Source organism: Heterodontus francisci, chromosome 25, assembly GCF_036365525.1.
Source record: "Heterodontus francisci isolate sHetFra1 chromosome 25, sHetFra1.hap1, whole genome shotgun sequence".
Taxonomy (NCBI): Eukaryota; Metazoa; Chordata; class Chondrichthyes; order Heterodontiformes; family Heterodontidae; genus Heterodontus; species Heterodontus francisci.
This window is the reverse complement of record NC_090395.1, coordinates 31,346,655-31,365,237: the sequence shown is the minus strand read 5'-3', so window position 1 is coordinate 31,365,237 and position 18,583 is coordinate 31,346,655. Positions and strand designations below refer to the sequence as shown.

The 18,583-nt window shown below is 45.1% G+C and overlaps 1 protein-coding gene across 1 annotated transcript in view; it reads right to left on the bottom strand.

Annotated features, from left to right (window-relative positions):
- The window catches only part of LOC137384071 (synaptotagmin-6-like), a 324,396-nt gene that overhangs the window by 26,015 nt on the left and 279,798 nt on the right, over window positions 1-18,583 (bottom strand). The window contains exon 7 of the mRNA XM_068057646.1: window positions 3,568-3,688. Coding sequence (XP_067913747.1) covers window positions 3,568-3,688 — 121 coding nt within the window. The remainder of the gene's footprint in view (window positions 1-3,567; window positions 3,689-18,583) is intronic.

Sequence of the window (18,583 nt, the reverse complement as noted above, 5' to 3'; positions counted from 1 at the left end):
CTGTTTTTCAGGTGTTTGGCTAACAGCTGGGACAATCTGGAACACTTTAATTTGGGTGCACTGAAGAGTGAGATAACCCAAAAGATTCTGGTTTATGGGGTAATCTGTGGTATTGATAGGAGAACTAAACTGTCGATAGCAAAACAAATCCTCCTGTTGGCAGGCAGGATACTCTGCGATTGGCTTCAATCAATGGCTGACCTGGCAGAGTCAGAACTCATAGCTGGGCAGCTTTCCACACCTGACATGGGAGCTTTGTGGCTCTCACTGCACAGCCACAATGATTAAAGTCTCAGGAAGTTTCCATCCTCAGCAGGAATTGGGAGAGGACCTGCAGCCTTGATCCCTTTAACAAGAGGGAAAGTACTCAACAGACGACACACTGTGGGCTAGATTTTGTGGAGGAGGCAGGGCTCCCGGCACTGGGCTGTAAAAGCGGAGGGAGCCCTGCCTCGTCCTTTTTGCGGCCCCTTGCATTAATCCTCCGTCGTTTTGCTGCCTAAGTGTCCCAAACTGGGATCCCCATCCCTTTAAAGACAGGGATCCCGCCTCCAAGAGCTTCCAGGCAATCACAGGGCCAGTAGCTCAGCTGTAGCGGCAACACCACTGTGAGCAGTGGACACTGCCGGTACTGCAGAGGCCTCGGACCCAGGCCCATGCTGGAACTCCGGAGAAGAGGTAGGTGAGGCGGGGTCGCTGGTACCAGTCGGGAAGGCCCCGACGAGGGGCGGGGGGGTGGGTGCTGAGAGGGTGGACGTGATGTCCGGGGGAGGGGGATCCATGAAGGTGGAGGTTTTGCCGGCTGGGTGGGGTCCTCCATGGGCTACAGATTTCCCACGAAGGAGGCACCACTCCAAAGCCCGCTGGGGGGGACCTTGTTTTACAATGCGCCCTCCCCGCGTGGCAGAGGCACCCTCCGCCACAGGTTAGATCCCAGCAGCTGTGGGAAGAGGCCCTTAAGTGGATCTTAATAGGCCACTTAAGGGTCTCAATTGGCCTCTGGGTGGGAAAGCTGTCATTGGCCTATCCCGCACCTGGCAAAATCACTTGGCGACAGACCCTCCCCCCCCGCCACCTGTTGCAATTCTGTGGGTCCCCCCGACTCCGACCCCACCTCAGGGGGGCCCATAAAATCCAGCCCTGTATGTTTGTTCACTACATATGGTGAAAGTATGGTTGAGTGTGCACTTGATGTATGGGATGCATTCACACACAGGGAAGGCTTGACCTTTGTCTTGGTGGTAAGACCTGAGGTTTATTAGTTGCAATCCAGATCAATTTCAAAACAAAAGCTTAAGGCACATGTTTAACAATCAGAAACAAACAAGCCAAAGGGACACCTTTAGCTTTTGTGGGAAATGTTCAGAAGAGAAAGATTCTTGCGTGTTGTTGGAAAATTATAAAATATGTTTATAAAGAATGCGCTTACAATTTTACTATAATTTGGTGCCCAGAATAAGCCTTTTCTTTGGTCACTTAATGTGAGCATGATATAAATGATTAGCTCTCTTCTTGTCAACTGCCCCCATTATACTTTTGGTCTCATGTCAGAAAGTTGAAAAGTCTCCTCTTAGCAAATGATTTTTTAGTGGCTTTAAAAAAAAATCTGCGAGTCAGTCCATCTTGTTTAATAAAATGAAAAAGAATAACTATAAATGCTGGAATAGAATCATAGACTAGTACAGCATGGAAAGCAGCCACTCGGTTCATCAAGTCTGTGCTTGCTCTTTCAGAACAATCCAGTTAGTCCCACTCCCCAGCTCTTTCCCTATATCCTGCAGTTTGCTCTCATTCAAGTATACAATTCCCTTCTGAAAGCTACAATTGAATCTGTATCTGCCACTGTATCAGGCAGTGTATTCCAAATCCTAATCACTCATTGCGCAAAAGGGTTTCTCCTCATGTCACCTCAGATATTTTTGCCAATCACATTAAATCTGTGCCCTCTCGGGATCAATCTTTTGGCCACTGGAAACGATTTTTCTGTATTTACTGTTTAAACCCTTCATGATTTCAAACACCTCTATCAAATCTCCTTTCTCTGCTGTAAGAAAATCTGGATTAAAAACAAAATAATGCCGGAAGGATACAATTACTCAGCATCTGTAAAGAGATTATGATACTTTTGGATATGTAACCCTTCATCAGGCCTCAAGAGAGATACTATGTCATGGAATATAGGTATAATAGGCTTAATTAAGTAGAATTTAGAAATAGTTAAAATATTATGCCTTTTAGAGTTAGGGATTGTATGGATGGTCAGTTTTTAAAACACACTACCCTTTAAGAAGGTAGAGTTAAAGATGTTCAAAGTCCCTGTTTTGAACCAGAAACAAGTTGGGAAATCCATTTGTGTCTCTGTTGTCAGGGGCTTGGAAGATAAACACATATATTGAAATATCCTGTCAGTAAGAAGTAGCAATAAACTTAATTGGTTTGTGCAGACAGGTCGGCTCCGGAGGTTGCTTTGGGGTGCCATGGAAAAGGCACAGATAATGAAACAATAAATGGAATGGACTAACGGGAAGAAGAGAGCTTAAGTAAACACAATTATAAACATTTTGACAAGATAAATTCTCACAACTTTAACAGCAAAGGAAGTCCAGTAAAACATTAAGTGGAAATGGTAATGAAAGATATAGATTTTAAAAGGAAGACAGGAAAGTCACATTTAAATGCTAGAAGTCAGATGTCACTTCAGAAACAGTATAAACATGAGAGGTTTTTGAAATAAAGTTTAGAAGTGTTGAATCCTCAAACAATGCTTCTCAACTAAGAGGAATTTAAGGTAAAAAGTTTACTTTATATTTTGATGGATATTCTGGATAGTCTAAGATATTTTTGCTGTAACATTCCAAAAGTTTAACCTTGCCATTCTATGTTAGAAATAAGGTTATGTGTGACATCTCTTAGTAATATTCGATATTGTGATATACTTATCCACTTAGAAGTGTAATACATGTTAAATTCTTTAATAAATCTATAAAAGTTAATAAATTGTCTCATGTAGCATTCTGTATACAACTACAAAGAATCCCCTCTGTGTCTCTTTAAGTGGAGAAATACATATTGAAGAGAGTTCCCAGACCCTTATAATATCTAGGATATTTATGACTTAGCCATAATTATTAAAATAGGCTATCCAAAAGATGGTAATATTCTCTGTTGGATTTCTTTCTTTGAGGGAAAGCTAGTACAATTCTTTGGACCCAAATAAGTGTCTGAGAATTTGTCTGGTGTGAACTTGATTGAAGGAGATTTATAGGGATGTACTCCTGATTTGGTTTAGTCCCTATAAGGGGTTAAAGTCATAAATCACTTCAATTAAAATGCCAATTTACCTTTCCGTCTTCCATTCAGGATATACACTTGAAACATCGGAACTGGCCTTCCTCTTTACAGATCTGCAGAATGATCTGCTGTGCATTTCCAGCATTTTATTTTTATTCCAGCTCATTTAGCATAGTCTGAATGAGCATTTCCAGGTCTAGCTGGGTAAGCTTTTTAGCCATTAAATTGTACATCGATAAATTCACAATTTATTTTTGGAAAATGGTGCACACTCACCAGAGTAGCCAGTGATGTCCATGGCTTTGAGATTCCTGCATTTGATGACTGTCAATGTTAGTCGGCCAGCAGTAGGCAGATAGCAGAGAGAGAACATGATTTCCCCCAGGTCCACACTTTCCTTTAAATAGTGAAGAAAAATAACATCAGTTCATGGGCTTAAAAGACTTAAATCATAATAGCCAGACTGGAAAAAAAGTGCCTAAAATGACCAAAACCAGGGATTATACATGAGGCTGTGAAGCCTTGATCGAGGCTGTTTGGACTGTTCGCAAGTCCAACAGGCTGGAAGTTTTATTTTTAACGCTATTTATCTCTTCTAGCAATCAGCTGTGGATTAACCCTAGTTAAAGATGCACTTCATTCACCATTATCATTAGTATTACACATACGTAACATCAGATTCTGAGTTGTCAACATTTGGTAAATAATAGTGATGAGAATTGAGGTTGTGAACCAAACATTTAAACCACCAAACTCTGCCAAAAACAAAAATGGTTAAAAGCCATCCGCTTGGGCTGAAGTAGATTGCCATCTTTTCTCAGCCTTTCTCATCCTCTTTCCCACTTTTATTCGTCTCTCATTTCCCTTTTCTTCCTTCTTAACAGCACGTCTGGCTGTGAGGTGAATGCTGGGTTAGCTAGCGCACCTCCATAATCTTACAATGGAGAGAAAACAAGATAACATCATGGATCCAAGGATAACCCAGCAATCATAACAACAGTCAATGCTCCCTAATAAATCAAAGAGTCCACAGATTTAATAGACAGCTTTCAAGAAAACAAAGAAAAAAGAAACTAGGGTTGATATAGCTCCTTTCATTTCCTCAAGTCATCCTAAAGTGTTTGAAAGCCAATTAAGGACTTTTTTTATTATTCATTCATGGGATATGGGCATCACTGGCAAGGCCAGTATTTATTCCCAATCCCTAACTGCCCTTGAGAAGATGGTGGTGAGCTGCCTTCTCAAACTGCTACAGTCTATGTGAAGAAATGCTGAATTTTCAACATGGTGGCGGGAACATAGAAACAGGAGTAGGCCATTCAGCCCATCGAGCCTGCCCCGCTATTCAATATGATCATGGCTGATCATCCACGTCAATGCCTTTTTCCCACAATATCCTCATATCCTCTTATGTCATTTGTATTTAAAAATATGTTAATCTCTGCTTTAATCATACTCAATGACTGAGCTTCCACAGCCCTCTGGGGTAAAGAATTCTAAAGATTCACAACCCTGAGTAAAGAAATTTCTCCTCATCTTTGTCCTACGTGGCTTCCCCCTCATTTTGAAATTGTGTCCCCTGGTTCTAGACTCCCCAACCAGGGGAAACATCTTAGCTGCATCTACCCTGTCTATCTCTTGAAGTATTTTGTAGATTTTGTAGAGAAATATGAACCGGGTATGTTTTCAGGTCAGAAAACCACCTCTGGTGGGAAACTTAATTTTTTAAAAATTTAATTTAGAAATACAGCACTGAAACAGGCCCTTCGGCCCACCGAGTCTGTGCCGACCAACAACCACCCATTTATACTAACCCTACAGTAATCCCATATTCCCTATCAACTACCTATACTAGGGGCAATTTACAACGGCCAATTTACCTATCACCTGCAAGTCTTTTGGATGTGGGAGGAAACCGGAGCACCCGGCGAAAACCCACGCAGACACAGGGAGAACTTGCAAACTCCGCACAGGCAGTACCCAGAATCGAACCCGGGTCCCTGGAGCTGTGAGGCTGCGGTGCTAACCACTGAGCCACTGTGCTTAAAGTTAAGTAAGATTTTCATGTGGGGAAGCCCCTAATTAGTATGGAGACAGTTTTCCACCACTTAGAGTCAGTGCGGGGTGGATACAGAAATGGATCATTTTTTTTTCTTGTCCCTATCCCCAATTACCCTTGAGAAAATCATGCTGAGCTACCTTCTTAAACCGCTGCAGTCCATGTGGGGTAGGTACACCCACAGTGCTGTTAGGAAGGGTGTTCCAGGATTTTGACCTGGCAATAGTGAAGGAACGGCAATATAGTTCCAAGTCAGGATGGTGTGTGCCTTGGAAGGGAACTTGCAGGTGGCGGTGTTCCCATGCATCTGCTGCCCTTGTCCCTCTAGATGGTAGAGGTCGCAGGTTTGGAAGGTGCTGTCGCAGGTGGTTTGGCAAGTTGCTGCAGTGCATCTTGTAGATGGTACACACTACTGCTACTGTGCGCCGATGGTGGAGGGAGTGAAGGTTTAAGATTGTAGATGGGTGCCAATCAAGCGGGCTGACTTTGTCCTGGATGGTGTCAAGCTTCTTGTGTGTTGTTGGAGCTGCACCCATCCAGGCAAGTGCAGCGTATTTCACCACACTCCTGACTTGTGTCTTGTAAATGGTGGACAGTCTTTGGGGAGTAAAGAGCTGAGTTACTTGCTGCAGAATTCCCAACCTCTGACCTGTTCTTGTAGTCACAATATTTATGTGGCTGGTCCAGCTGTGTTTCTGGTTAATGGTGACTCCCAGGATGCTGATGCTGGGGGATTCAGCAATGGTAATGTCATTGAATGTCAAGGGGAAATGGTTAGATTCTCTCTTGTTGGAAATGGTCATTGCCTGGCACTTGTGTGGTGCAAACGTTACTTGCCACTTATCAGCCCATGTCTGAATGTTGTCAAGGTCTTGCTGCATACAGATACAGACTACTTCATTATCTGCGGATTTGTGAATGGTAGTGAACACTGCAATCATCAGCAAACATCCCTAATTCTGTCCTTATGGTGGAGGGAAGGTCATTGATGCAGCAGCTGAAGATGGTTGGACCTGGAACACTGCCCTGAGGAACTCCTGCAATGATGTCCAACGACCACAACCATTTTACTTTGTACTAGGTATGACTTCAACTGTGGACAGCTTTCCCCAATATTCCCATTGACTTCAATTTTACTTGTTGCCACACTTGGACAAATACTGCCTTGATGTCAAGGGCAGTCACTCTCACCTCACCCCTTGAATTCAGCTTTTGTGGTCATGTTTGGACCAAGGCTGTAATGAGCTCTGCAGCTGAGTGGTCCTGGCAGAATCCAAACTGAGCATCGGTAAGTGGGTTACTGCTGAGTAAGTGCCGCTTGATAGCACTGTCAATGATGCCTTCCATCACTTTGATGATGATTGAGAGTAGACAGATGGGGCAGTAATTGGCTGGAGTGGATGTGTCCTTTTTATGGACAGGAGATAGCCATGCAATTTTCCATATTGTCGAGTAGATGCCAATGTTGTAGCCGTACTGGAACAGCTTGGCTAGGGACATAGCTAGTTTTTTAGATTAGATTAGAGATACAGCACTGAAACAGGCCCTTCGGCCCACCGAGTCTGTGCCGACCATCAACCACCCATTTTATACTAATCCTACACTAATCCCATATTCCCAACAAACATCCCCACCTGTCCCTATATTTCCCTACCACCTACCTATACTAGTGACAATTTATAATGGCCAATTTACCTATCAACCTGCAAGTCTTTTGGCTTGTGGGAGGAAACCGGAGCACCCGGAGAAAACCCACGCAGACACAGGGAGAACTTGCAAACTCCACACAGGCAGTACCCGGAATCGAACCCGGGTCCCTGGAGCTGTGAGGCTGCGGTGCTAACCACTGCGCCACTGTGCCGCAGTGCCCTGTCATGGAGCATAAGTCTTCATGACAGCTGGGATGTTGTCAGGGCCCATAGCCTTTGCTGTATACAATGCATTCAGCTGTTTCTTGATATCACGTGGAAATAATCAAATTGCCTGAAGACAGGCGTCCATGATACTGAGTACCTCAGGATGAGGCTGAGATGGTTCATCCACTCAGCACGTCTGGCTGCAGATGGTTGCAAATACTTCAGCCTTATCTTTTGCACTGACGTGCCGGGCTCCACCATCATTGAGGATTGGGTGTCCATGGAGCCCCCTCCTCCTGTTAGTTGTTTAGTTGTTCACCACCATTCATGACTGGATATGGCAGCACTGCAGAGCTTTGATCTGATCCATTAGTTGTGGTATGGCTTAGCTCTGTCATAGAAAGCTGCTCCGCTCCTTAGCATGCCCAGTGTTGTAGCTTCACCAGGTTGGCATCTCATTTTTAGGTATGCCAGGTGCTGCTCCTGTCATCTTCTCCTACATTCCTCATTGAACCAGGCTTGGTCCCCTGACTTGATTGTAATGGTAGAATTAGGGATATGCCAGGCCATGATTTTATAGATTGTACTGGAATGCAATTCTGCTGCTGTTAATGGCCCACAGAGCTTCATGGATGCCCAGTTTTGAGCTGCTAGATTTGTTCTGAATCTATACCATTTAGCACAGTGGTAGTGCCACACAACATGGTGGAGGGTGTCCAAGTTGTGAAGACATCTCCACAAAGATTGTGTGGTGGTCACTCCTACCAATATTATTATGGACAGATTCATCTGCGACAGGTAGATTGGTGAGAACGAGGTTAAGTAGGCTTTGCCTTCGTGTTGGTTCTAGCAGGTATGTCCTTCAGGACTCAGCCAGTAGTTGTGTTACTGAGCCACTCTTGGTGATGGACATTGAAGTTCCCCACCAAGAGTACATTCTGCTACCCTTAGTGCTTCTTCCAAGTGGTTCAACATGGAGGAGCACTGATTCATCATTTCAGGTGGTAATCAGCAGGAAGTTTCCTTGCTGATGTTTAACCTGATGCAATGAGACTTCATCGGTTTCTGAGTCAACGTTGAGGACTCCTCAGGCAACTCCCTCCCAACTGTATACCTCTGGTGGGTCTGTCCTGTTAGTGAGGAAGGACATACCGAGTGATGGTGAGGGAAGTTTCTGGAACATTGGCTATAAGATATGATTCGGTGAGTATGACTATGTCAGGCTGTTGTTTGACTAGTCTGCAGGACAACTCTCCCAATTTTGGCACAAATCCTGAGATGTTAATGAGGAGGACTTTGCAGGTTTTTACTGGGCTGTGTGTGCCTTTATTATATCCGGTGCCAAGGCTGATGATGGGTTATCCATCCGATTTTATTCTTAATCAACTTTTTTGTAGCAGTTTTTATTTAGAGATACAGCACTGAAACAGGCCCTTCGGCCCACCGAGTCTGTGCCGGCCATCAACCACCTATTTATACTAATCCTACACTTATCCCATATTCCTACCACATCCCCACCTTTCCTATATTCCCCTACCACCTACCGATACTAGGGGCAATTTATAATGGCCAATTTACCTCTCAACCTGCAAGTCTTTGGCTGTGGGAGGAAACCGGAGCACCCAGCGAAAACCCACGCAGACACAGGGAGAACTTGCAAACTCCGCACAGGCAGTACCCAGAATTGAACCTGGGTCACTGGAGCTGTGAGGCTGCGGTGCTAACCACTGCGCCACTGTGCCGCCCAACTGGTACAACTGAGTGGCTTTCTAGCCCATTTCAGAGGGTGGTTCAGAGTCAACCTGGATCTGCAGTCATGTGTAGGCCCGATCAGGTATGTAAGAAATGTCAGTCTAATGGCCTTATTAGATCTTTAAAAATTAATTAAATAATGTAGATATAGCTCTTTCTCTCTGCTCTCTCTAATTCAGCATAGTCAGGATTTTTGACAAGGCTTATTATGTCTGCCAAGAACATGACTCTAAGCACAGGCCTTTGTGTAAGTATTTCCGGGCCTGATAAGATGAAGCCTCATGTCCACTTATCTAAAACAATCTGTCTAGGAGAAGGGAACAAGATTTTCATACAAGAAATAATCAAGGCGCTGACCTGGGAGTTGAAATAGGAGGGGTCCTCATTGGCTACTTGTCTCCTGGTAATGGGACAATTGAATGGGAAAATGTAATTGAATGAATAATTGGCATAAGGTATCCACCAGCACCCCCAAAAATAAAGTGTATAAACAGGCAGCCCAAGAGGAAAAGATCATGTTGGACAGAGGAGAAAGCTCCCTTCAGCTGGATCCATGCTAACTTCCACTTAACACCTCCAGCCAGCTTGACAGGGAGCCCAAGGAGAAGAGATTGTTAACACAAGCTGCAGAGATCAAACCATCTCACCTCCTCTGTTCAGCCGTTCTGGTAAACCATCCTCACCTCTTACAGGTCGTAGGTCTATTTATTCTGATTATGTGTTGTATTTGAATTATTGCTTCGTTGTTTTACAATAAACCACTTGTAACTCTTTGATTCTTTTGAGTAATCAAATCTTACAAGTAAGGACAGCAGATTTGCTTCCCTAAAGGGGGATGAACCAGATGGCTTTTTATGACAATGCAGTAGTTTCATGGCCACCATTACTAATACTGGTTCTTTATTTTAGAACTATTTAATTAAATTTAAATTCTCCAGCTGAGGTGGTAAGATTTGAATTCGTGTCGCCAGTCTTAGTCCATGCCTATGGATTACTCGTTCAGCGACATTACCATCCACCACCTTAGTCTTGTAGTCACTGTTGTAGTGCAGGGGAAAGTGATGGACAATCTGCATACAGCAAGCTCCCACAAACAGCAATGAATTAAATGACCAGTTCTAGTGATGTTGGTTGGGTGATATGTGTTAGGGTATCGAGACAGCCCGCCTGCTCTTCTTTTAATAGTGCCTTGGGATTTTGTTTTAATGCCCACCTGAGAGGGCAGAAGGAGCTTCCATTTGTCGGGTTATCTGTACGACAGCACTTCCAGCACTGCAGCACTCCATCAGTACTGTACTGGAGTGACAGCCTAGTTTACAGTGCTCAAGTAGCTGTATTGGAGTTTTGCACTCATGACCTTCTGACTCAGGGGCAAGAATTCTATCACTGGGCTATGGCAGACTTGCCACAGCAAAAACAAAGTACTGCAGATGTTGGAAATCTGAAACAAAAACAGAAATTGCTGGCAATACTCAGCAGGTCAGGCAGCATCTGTGGAGAGAGAAAGAGAGTTAACGTTTCTTAAACACCTGGATGGAAATCTCTTTCATCTCAGTTGCCTCCGTGCCAAAACTAAACTGACCACCATAGACATACATGATCTACAGTTTGCAGATGACTTCAGTGTCGCTGCCTGCTCTGCACCAGATTTGCAAGCCGCTCTCGATCTTTTCAATTCTGTGCACAAGCGATGCGGTCTATCCTTGAGTGGTGCCAAAACAAAACTCATATATCAACCCACACCTGGCCAGCCAAATATTCCACCTCCCATATATGTTGAAGGAAAGGCTTTGGAATATGTTGAGCACCTCCCATAGCTTGGCAGCCACTTCTCTCCAAAGGCTACGATTGCTAAGGAGATCCAATGCCAAATCAGCTGCGCCAGCTCAGCCTTCTACAAACTAAGGCACCGAGTGTTTGACAACAAAGACCTCCATAAGTCAACAAAAGTCCAAGGCCAGAATTTTACGTTGGGTGGGAACCCCACCCACAGGCCAAAAAAGTCAGGGGTGAGCCTGCCTCCGCCAGGCCTGGGGTGCCAGGCCAGGATTTTACACTCCCTCCGGTCCTTAATTGGACTTGGGCAGGACTTCCACCGCTGAGGCAAGAAGTCCCACCTAATGGAACTACCGGCCAATCAGCAGGCCGGCAACTCCCAGTCCCAGTAGCACCACCGGGAGTGGTGCCCACTGCTGGGACTGCAGCCAGCCGCAGCAGCAAGAGGGACAATGGCCCCGGAAACAAGGTAAGTTTTTGGGGCCTCGCCGGGGACAATCGGCCAGGCCCTGGTGAGGCAAAGGGGGGTCAGTTGGGGGGTGGGGGGGGTGGGGGTGGGGACTTTATTTCAGTGGGGTCGGTTGGGGATTCGGGGGATTCGGGGGATTGGGGTGGCCCTCCGTGAGGCACAGGTATCAGCGACACATAAGAGGACTAAAGAAATTCCATCAGCAATGCCTCCAGATTCAATGGGAGGACTGTTGAACAAACGCTAGTGTCCTTCTTGAAGCCAGCTCCACAAGAATTCAGGCAAAACTCCTGCAAAACCAACTTCTATGGACTGGACACTGTGTCTTGATGGCCGAAAATCGTCTTCCCCGCTAGGTCCTATTTACTCAACTCTCAAATAGCCAGCGTTCCAGGGAAGAACAAATAAACGCTTCAAAAACACTCTGAAACTCTCTTTGGAATGCAGCAGCATTAACATAGACGACTGGGAGGAGCTGGCTACCATCAAGCTGCATCATGCTTTGAGTGCAAACACCTTAACAATGAGGCAGAGTGACAGCAGAGAAGGAAAGAAAAAGAAGAAAATCCTGCACTTCAGATCCCACTACCTCATGGGACGTCCTGCCCCATGTGCCCAAAGATCTGCAGGTCGAGAACCTGAAGACCCAAGGCAAAAAACTAGTGACCTTGAGTAGACGCCATCCTCAAATCAAGGGACAGCTGCAAATGATGACATGAAAGTAAGGGAGATGATGAGAAACAAGCACAACACTTACACAGTGACATTACTGAGAGGGTTGAGCAGGAGATTGTGACATCACACAGGAGAATTTGTTGGCTTGGTTACCCATACTGCCCCAGCAGTCAGCTTCCATCATCGCTGTCACTGGCCTAAATGTCAAATCAACAAATTTCCAACCCACATCACAGAGCTCGAATAGCTCTCTCCAAGTTTCAGTAATGAATGCACCATTCATTGAGGCACTGAGTATACAGACAGAAAAGGATTCAATTTCAATTCCCAGTGTTGACTGAACTAACTGATCAATAATTAAGCTGGGCTGCAGAAGAACAAAAAAGAACGAACCTGCCAAGAACTACCATCACGTCCAGTGATTACTACTAGAAGGTATGCCTGTGTGACTCCTGAGCAAGGATTGAATTGGGCTAGAATATATTGGGCATCTCACATCAAATACCTGCCGATGTTAACTATCCAGAGTGAGATGTAAATGATGTTCACTGAACTGAGGTAACTGCCAGTGCTGCCACAGTAACCCTAGCACAGAGGAAGGAATTAAACTGAAATCCACTATGTGGAAAAAGATACATAGGGATGATTTTAAAGTGAATAGTTAACAGTTAAACAATGATTGATACAAATTCATGGTCTATTCTAAATATTCTTTGGGTTCAACATCACCGGTCTCTCCTGTAGACTGATCCCATGTCCCTTACTTTCAGAAACCCAATATACAGTAGCATGACCTAAGGCTGTAATAATAAAACCTTATGTTAAATTAACCAGATCCGAGAACCTTACATGCATTTCCCCAATCTTTCAAAAGCAGACTAAGATGAGGCCAAACGTAAATTAGCACTGTGGGTGTACCTACAGTACATGGACTACAGCGGTTCAAGAGGTGGCTCACCATCACATTCTCAAGGGCAATTAGGATGGGCAATAAATGCTGGTCTTGCCAGCGACACTCACATCTTATCAATGAATAAAATAAAAAGTAAACTAGATTATTTTATAATTGTTAGGTGAACAAACAAAGAATGATTGACGCTTTGTAGTCAAACATGGAATGTGCTGTCACTTCAGTGGACACTCCTACTTTCAGAAGCCTGTGGCACCAATCACAAGATCTCTCAAGGATGCTCATACCGAGACCAAGTAGGTTCTAGGGCTCCATCATCTTCTCCTCCTTTGAAAGGCTAGCAAACAAATAGATAGAGGTTCAATCAGATCACAGATCTCCCATAATCTGCTCTCTTGCTAGTCAGTGGGAGTGCTGAGCTGCAACCCAATCCAGTCATTCCATGGGAATTCCCTCTCTCAACATGACGATACGTCTGGATCATTGCCAGACCTTAACTAATCGCTTCCCTGGTGCCAGAAATGCAGCTGTTTCAGATTGTCCAAGTTGCTGCAATCTGCAGATGGATTGCTTCACGCCTGACCTCCAAGAGCTTGCCAGTCACGAGCATTTCAAAAGCCCTTAACTGAACTGCAGTAATTGTCCACCACCTATGCTGGTGCCACTAATAGCACCAAAATAGTTAAGATACCACTTAAGGCAGGCACTATGGGCTCAAATCCGAATGATAATTACCTTGTCGGCACTTGAGTAAATAGGCAAAATTATAATCCTTTTGAAATCTTTTGTGTGCAGAGAATGCTCCTGTTGTAGCAGGTGACCTACATCAATATCAATGTTGACATATTATATTTGGGCAGATGCAATTTATTCAAGTGTGGATGGACTGGGACAGATATTGGACATGACTTTTCATTCAGAGGAGCAGTGAATATTCAGTTAGAGTGCTCTTCAATGACCTACTGCTGATCACAAATGACCTCAATGGGGTGGAAACCCTTGTAATTTATGAAGGAAGAGGGACTGTGTGAAGAAGCTTGCTAGACAACATGGTTGTAGTCAACAGATCCTAAAATTGGGGGAATCCACCAATCTGTGAAAACCTAGGGCCCTATCCTGCTAAAATGGAGTGTCAGACTTGGTTCAGTTAGTTGCACTCTTACCTCTGAGTCAGAAGTTTGTGGGTGCAAGTATCACTCCAGAGACTTGAGCACATAATCTAGGCTGTCACTCCAGTGCAGTACTAATGGACTGCTGCAATGCCAGAGGTGCCATCTTTCAGATGAGACGTTAAATCAAGATCCCATTTTTCCTCTCAGGTGAACGATTTGAAGTAGTGCAGGACAGTTCTCTTTTTGTTCTGCCCCATACTTATTCCACAACTAACATCACTAATACTATTTAATTGCTCATTTTCTGATTGCCTACAACAGTGGCTGCACTTCAGAAGTACTTCATTGGCTGTAAAGTGCTTTGGGATGTCCTGAGATTGTGGAAGTCTCTATAAAAATGCAAGCTCTTTCTTTGATGAAAGTGTTTGTTCTAGTAGGTGATGACACAACTCTATGATAGCCTCCCTAGAGAAGCACAGCATCTTTATGCACCGCTCCTCAGTCCTGGACTTATATATTTTGTTGAGAAGGTGAGGTTTCGTGTGAACTCACTTCCTCCTATTTGTCCTCCCCTCTCCTCCCCTGCCCCATCCCTTCCCCCACCTCACCGTAGCTGAGTTCAGTTTGCTTCTGCCTCCTGTTCCAACTTCGCCCTCTTGTTTTCTATCCAGATGGAAATGCCAGCAGGAGGACCATGAAGACAAACATACTTTCCAGAAGCCCCTCAAGAATTTAGGGCATTGTACATTCACTACAAGTTCTTTAAAAGCATCTGGATAGCAAAAATTAAAACTATCTAGTACAAAATATCTCCCAAACTTACTCAGTGTTTTCACTAAAAGCAATTGAGGGTCCCTTTAAGTACTGCTGGAAATGGCAGCCCTCTGACTTGTACCATCCATGGTTGCTGGGTGGGTTGAGCAACTGGTGATAGCAAAGCAGGTAGAGACAAAACTACTGTTGCAGCCCTGACAGAGTTTTAGCCAGCGGTTACTGACCCAATCTCTGGCTGCCTAAATTGGCATCCACCCACTAACTGGAACAGGAGGACAATCAGTGGTGAATCAGCAAGCCAGTTTTTTTTTACATGTCTTTGCTCCACAATTGCCCCATTTTTAGGTTTAAATGGGGCAGTAATGAGATTAATATTGACCCGACATCAGCTCCCACCAGCTAGTGATGGCCAAGGGAGGAAAAAGAACATTTTCAGTGCCAAAATCTCCTACCAAGTAAAGGATAGGATCAGTCTGATAAGAGATAATCTCCTCGCCCAAAGTCCTTTACACTGAAAATTCTTCCCTGTACAGTTCCCTTCATCATTTTTTACCTGCAGTTCTACTTTCTAAGCTTCATGGGAAGCTACTTCTGCTGATTGTTTGCAGATAATGAGGTGACTATTGTCTCAAAGAGGGTTGTCTTCCTCAGCCCCAAGGGGGTGAAAACCTGATGAATGATTACTGCATGGTAACAAGCTGTAAAAGCACTCGGTAATCATTTCTCGAAAGCTTTTACAGAATTTCGTCCCTGGTGTCCCTGAATGGGATACGCTAATGTAACGAACTAACCATCTGTCCACAAACCTGCTAGCCACTCCAGTGCACTTATGAAAACAAAGAGGTTTGATTACAACATGGTATTATTATGGATAAACCCTTCAGATCAAAGGACATGGTCGAGTAGTGCCAAAACTCAGTTGGAGGATCACTGGCTCATAATAAGGCACGAAGTGTTCCATAAAACTTGACAGATCACATCAACTGCCAGTAATTTGCAGACTGAACTAAATGATTTATCCTGACAAAGCTGACAGGTAATTTAGCTTCTATTCACACACATGCACACTTGACCATTAAAGAACTGCTGATTTTTTTTCTATAATGTCCCGTTTGTTTAACCATCTCTGATTAGTTGGTTTCAGACAATAGCTTCTGGGAACAATTTAAGGACAGAGTTTAAACTTCTGGCCCTCGTGTGCATGGTGGAAGTGCAGGGGAATGGGATGGGTTGGGGGAGGTGGCATGGAGTTGGGGGCGAGGGTGGTAGAGGTGGAATGGGGACAGGAGGTAGATGGGAAACAGTAATGTTGCCTGGAGCATGAGCCCTGGGAGATTGTTACTTCCAAGCCTCACCTGCACAGTGCCTGTCAGTCTCCTCCCCAATGTTAGTGACAATAGGCAGCTGGGTGGGAATGAGATTTCAGGTGATCAGGGGATGCCACTTGGGACCTGGAGGAATGGTTATTAGCAATTAGGCAAGTGCTTAGGAGAGCATCACCATTGGGGGAGTGGGAGGGAAGCCCTGAGTGGGAGAAGCCCATCGTTGCTTTGAGGGCCTGGAGAACTACCTTCTGCTCCTCCATACCCACAAGGAAGCAAAAGAATTTACCAGCGATTGGCCTTTCTGGTCTGCTTTTGCCACCAGCGTGGCACTGTCCCCTGGCTATGATGGCCAAACATGAGTGGTCTGCTTTGCAAGTGATGCAAGAGAGCAATATGGGAAGATGCTGTCTCCAGTTCTTCTCTCTCACCCTGTGAGAAGGAGGCCACGGACCTCCGCTCAGCAACTTGTGGCATTGGGACAGCCAATCCTGGCGAACGAGTGTTGAAAAATGTCTTTTGACCACCCACCCCAAGACACTGGAGTTACCGTAGCATCCAGCCCTCAGGTTTGTGTAGGGGTTAAGAAAACTACTCTGGGATTGAAATAACACAAATTCTGTGTAGTCTTCTTAGCATGAATTTGATGCTCCCACCCAATGGGGCTATGGATGTCAGTACAACTCACTGCACAGTGTTTGGTGCAAATGCTAGGGAGCCACTCTGGAATAAAGTCTTCTGCATAGGTTGGGATGGAAAACACCATGTCCCTGCAATGCTATTTAAAGAATGTTCTGGGATCATCACATGCTATGACAGAGGGAATGTTTTGCTTAAAAACCTAACTGGGAAAATAGGTAAAAGAAAACCTATGGGCGGCACAGTGGCGCAGTGGTTAGCACTGCAGCCTCACAGCTCCAGTGACCCGGGTTCAATTCTGGGTACTGCCTGTGTGGAGTTTGCAAGTTCTCCCTGTGTCTGCGTGGGTTTCCTCCGGGTGCTCCGGTTTCCTCCCACATGCCAAAGACTTGCAGGTTGATAGGTTAATTGGCCATTATAAATTGCCCCTAGTATAGGTAGGTGGTAGGGAAATATAGGGACAGGTGGGGATGTGGTAGGGATATGGGATTAGTGTAGGATTAGTATAAGTGGGTGGTTGATGGTCGGCACAGACTCGGTGGGCCGAAGGGCCTGTTTCAGTGCTGTATCTCTAAACTAAACTAAACTAAAAACAGTTGTACGAAAAGTGCAGAGAAAGGGAGAGTAGAAGAAACCAATTTCTGTAGATTTTAATCTCAATACCATTCCTTTAATAGATCGCTATAAATTGGATACATGTTGCCATTAAAGTATGAGCAACTTCATGCATAACATACACTTACCAACATCTGAGTCAAGAATTACTTTAGGAGAGTTCTCGAATACTCTAATGTTCATGGTATGGTGGAAATAATAAAAATCAGTGAGGAAATAAGCAAAGACTGCCTCTTACGGAATTAAATCCAACTCGATAAAATTGGTTGTGTATAAAATGTCTCTCATTGTCGAAATATAAAATATTAAGGCGACGATTATTTATTCTATGAGATCAGTTATCACTAACATTTTCAAAAATAAAATTCACAGTAGCTTCATAAAGACCACTTGAGAAGCGGATGTACCAAGGCAACACCGACAGAGTACTGGAATATGGAGGCAACACTGAGAAGGGCCTGGAGCCCCAAGTCAACACTGGCAGAAGCCTGGAGAACAGAGACAACACTGGAAGGGGCCTGGGGTGCTAAGGTGACACTGGAAGAGGCCTGGAGTAGCAAGGTAAAACTGAGAGAGTCCTGGGGTGCTGAAACAACACTAGAAGAAGCCTGGAGAACAGAGGCAGAACCAAAAGAGTCCTGGGATACTGAGGGGACACTGGAAGAGGCCTGGGATACTGAGGCGACACTGGAAGAGGCCTGGAGAACAGAGGCAGTACCAACAGAGTCCTGGGGTCCTGAGGCAACACTGGAAGAGGCCTGGGGAACAGAGGCAGCACCGACAGAGTCCTGGGGTCCTGTGGCAACACTGGAAGAGGCCTGGAGAACAGAGGCAGCACCGACAGAGTCCTGGAGTCCTGAGGCAACACTGGAAGAGGCCTGGAGAACAGAGGCAGCACCGACAGAGTCCTGGGGTCCTGAGGCAACACTGGAAGAGGCCTGGAGAACAGAGGCGGCACCGACAGAGTCCTGGAGTCCTGAGGCAACACTGGAAGAGGCCTGGAGAACAGAGGCAGTACCGACAGAGTCCTGGGGTCCTGAAGCAACACTGGAAGAGGCCTGGGTCCCAGAGGCAACGCCGACAGAGTCCTGGAGCCATGAAGCAACACTGGAAGAGGCCTGGGTCACGGAGACAACACCGACAGAGTCCTGGAGCCATGAGGCAACACTGGAAGAGGCCTGGGTCATGGAGGCAACACCGACAGAGTCCTGGAGCCATGAGGCAACACTGGAAGAGGCCTGGAGAACAGACACAGCACCAAAAGATTCCTGGAGCCCTGAGGCAACACTGGAAAAGGCCTGGAGAATAGAGACAACACTGGAAAAGTCCTGGG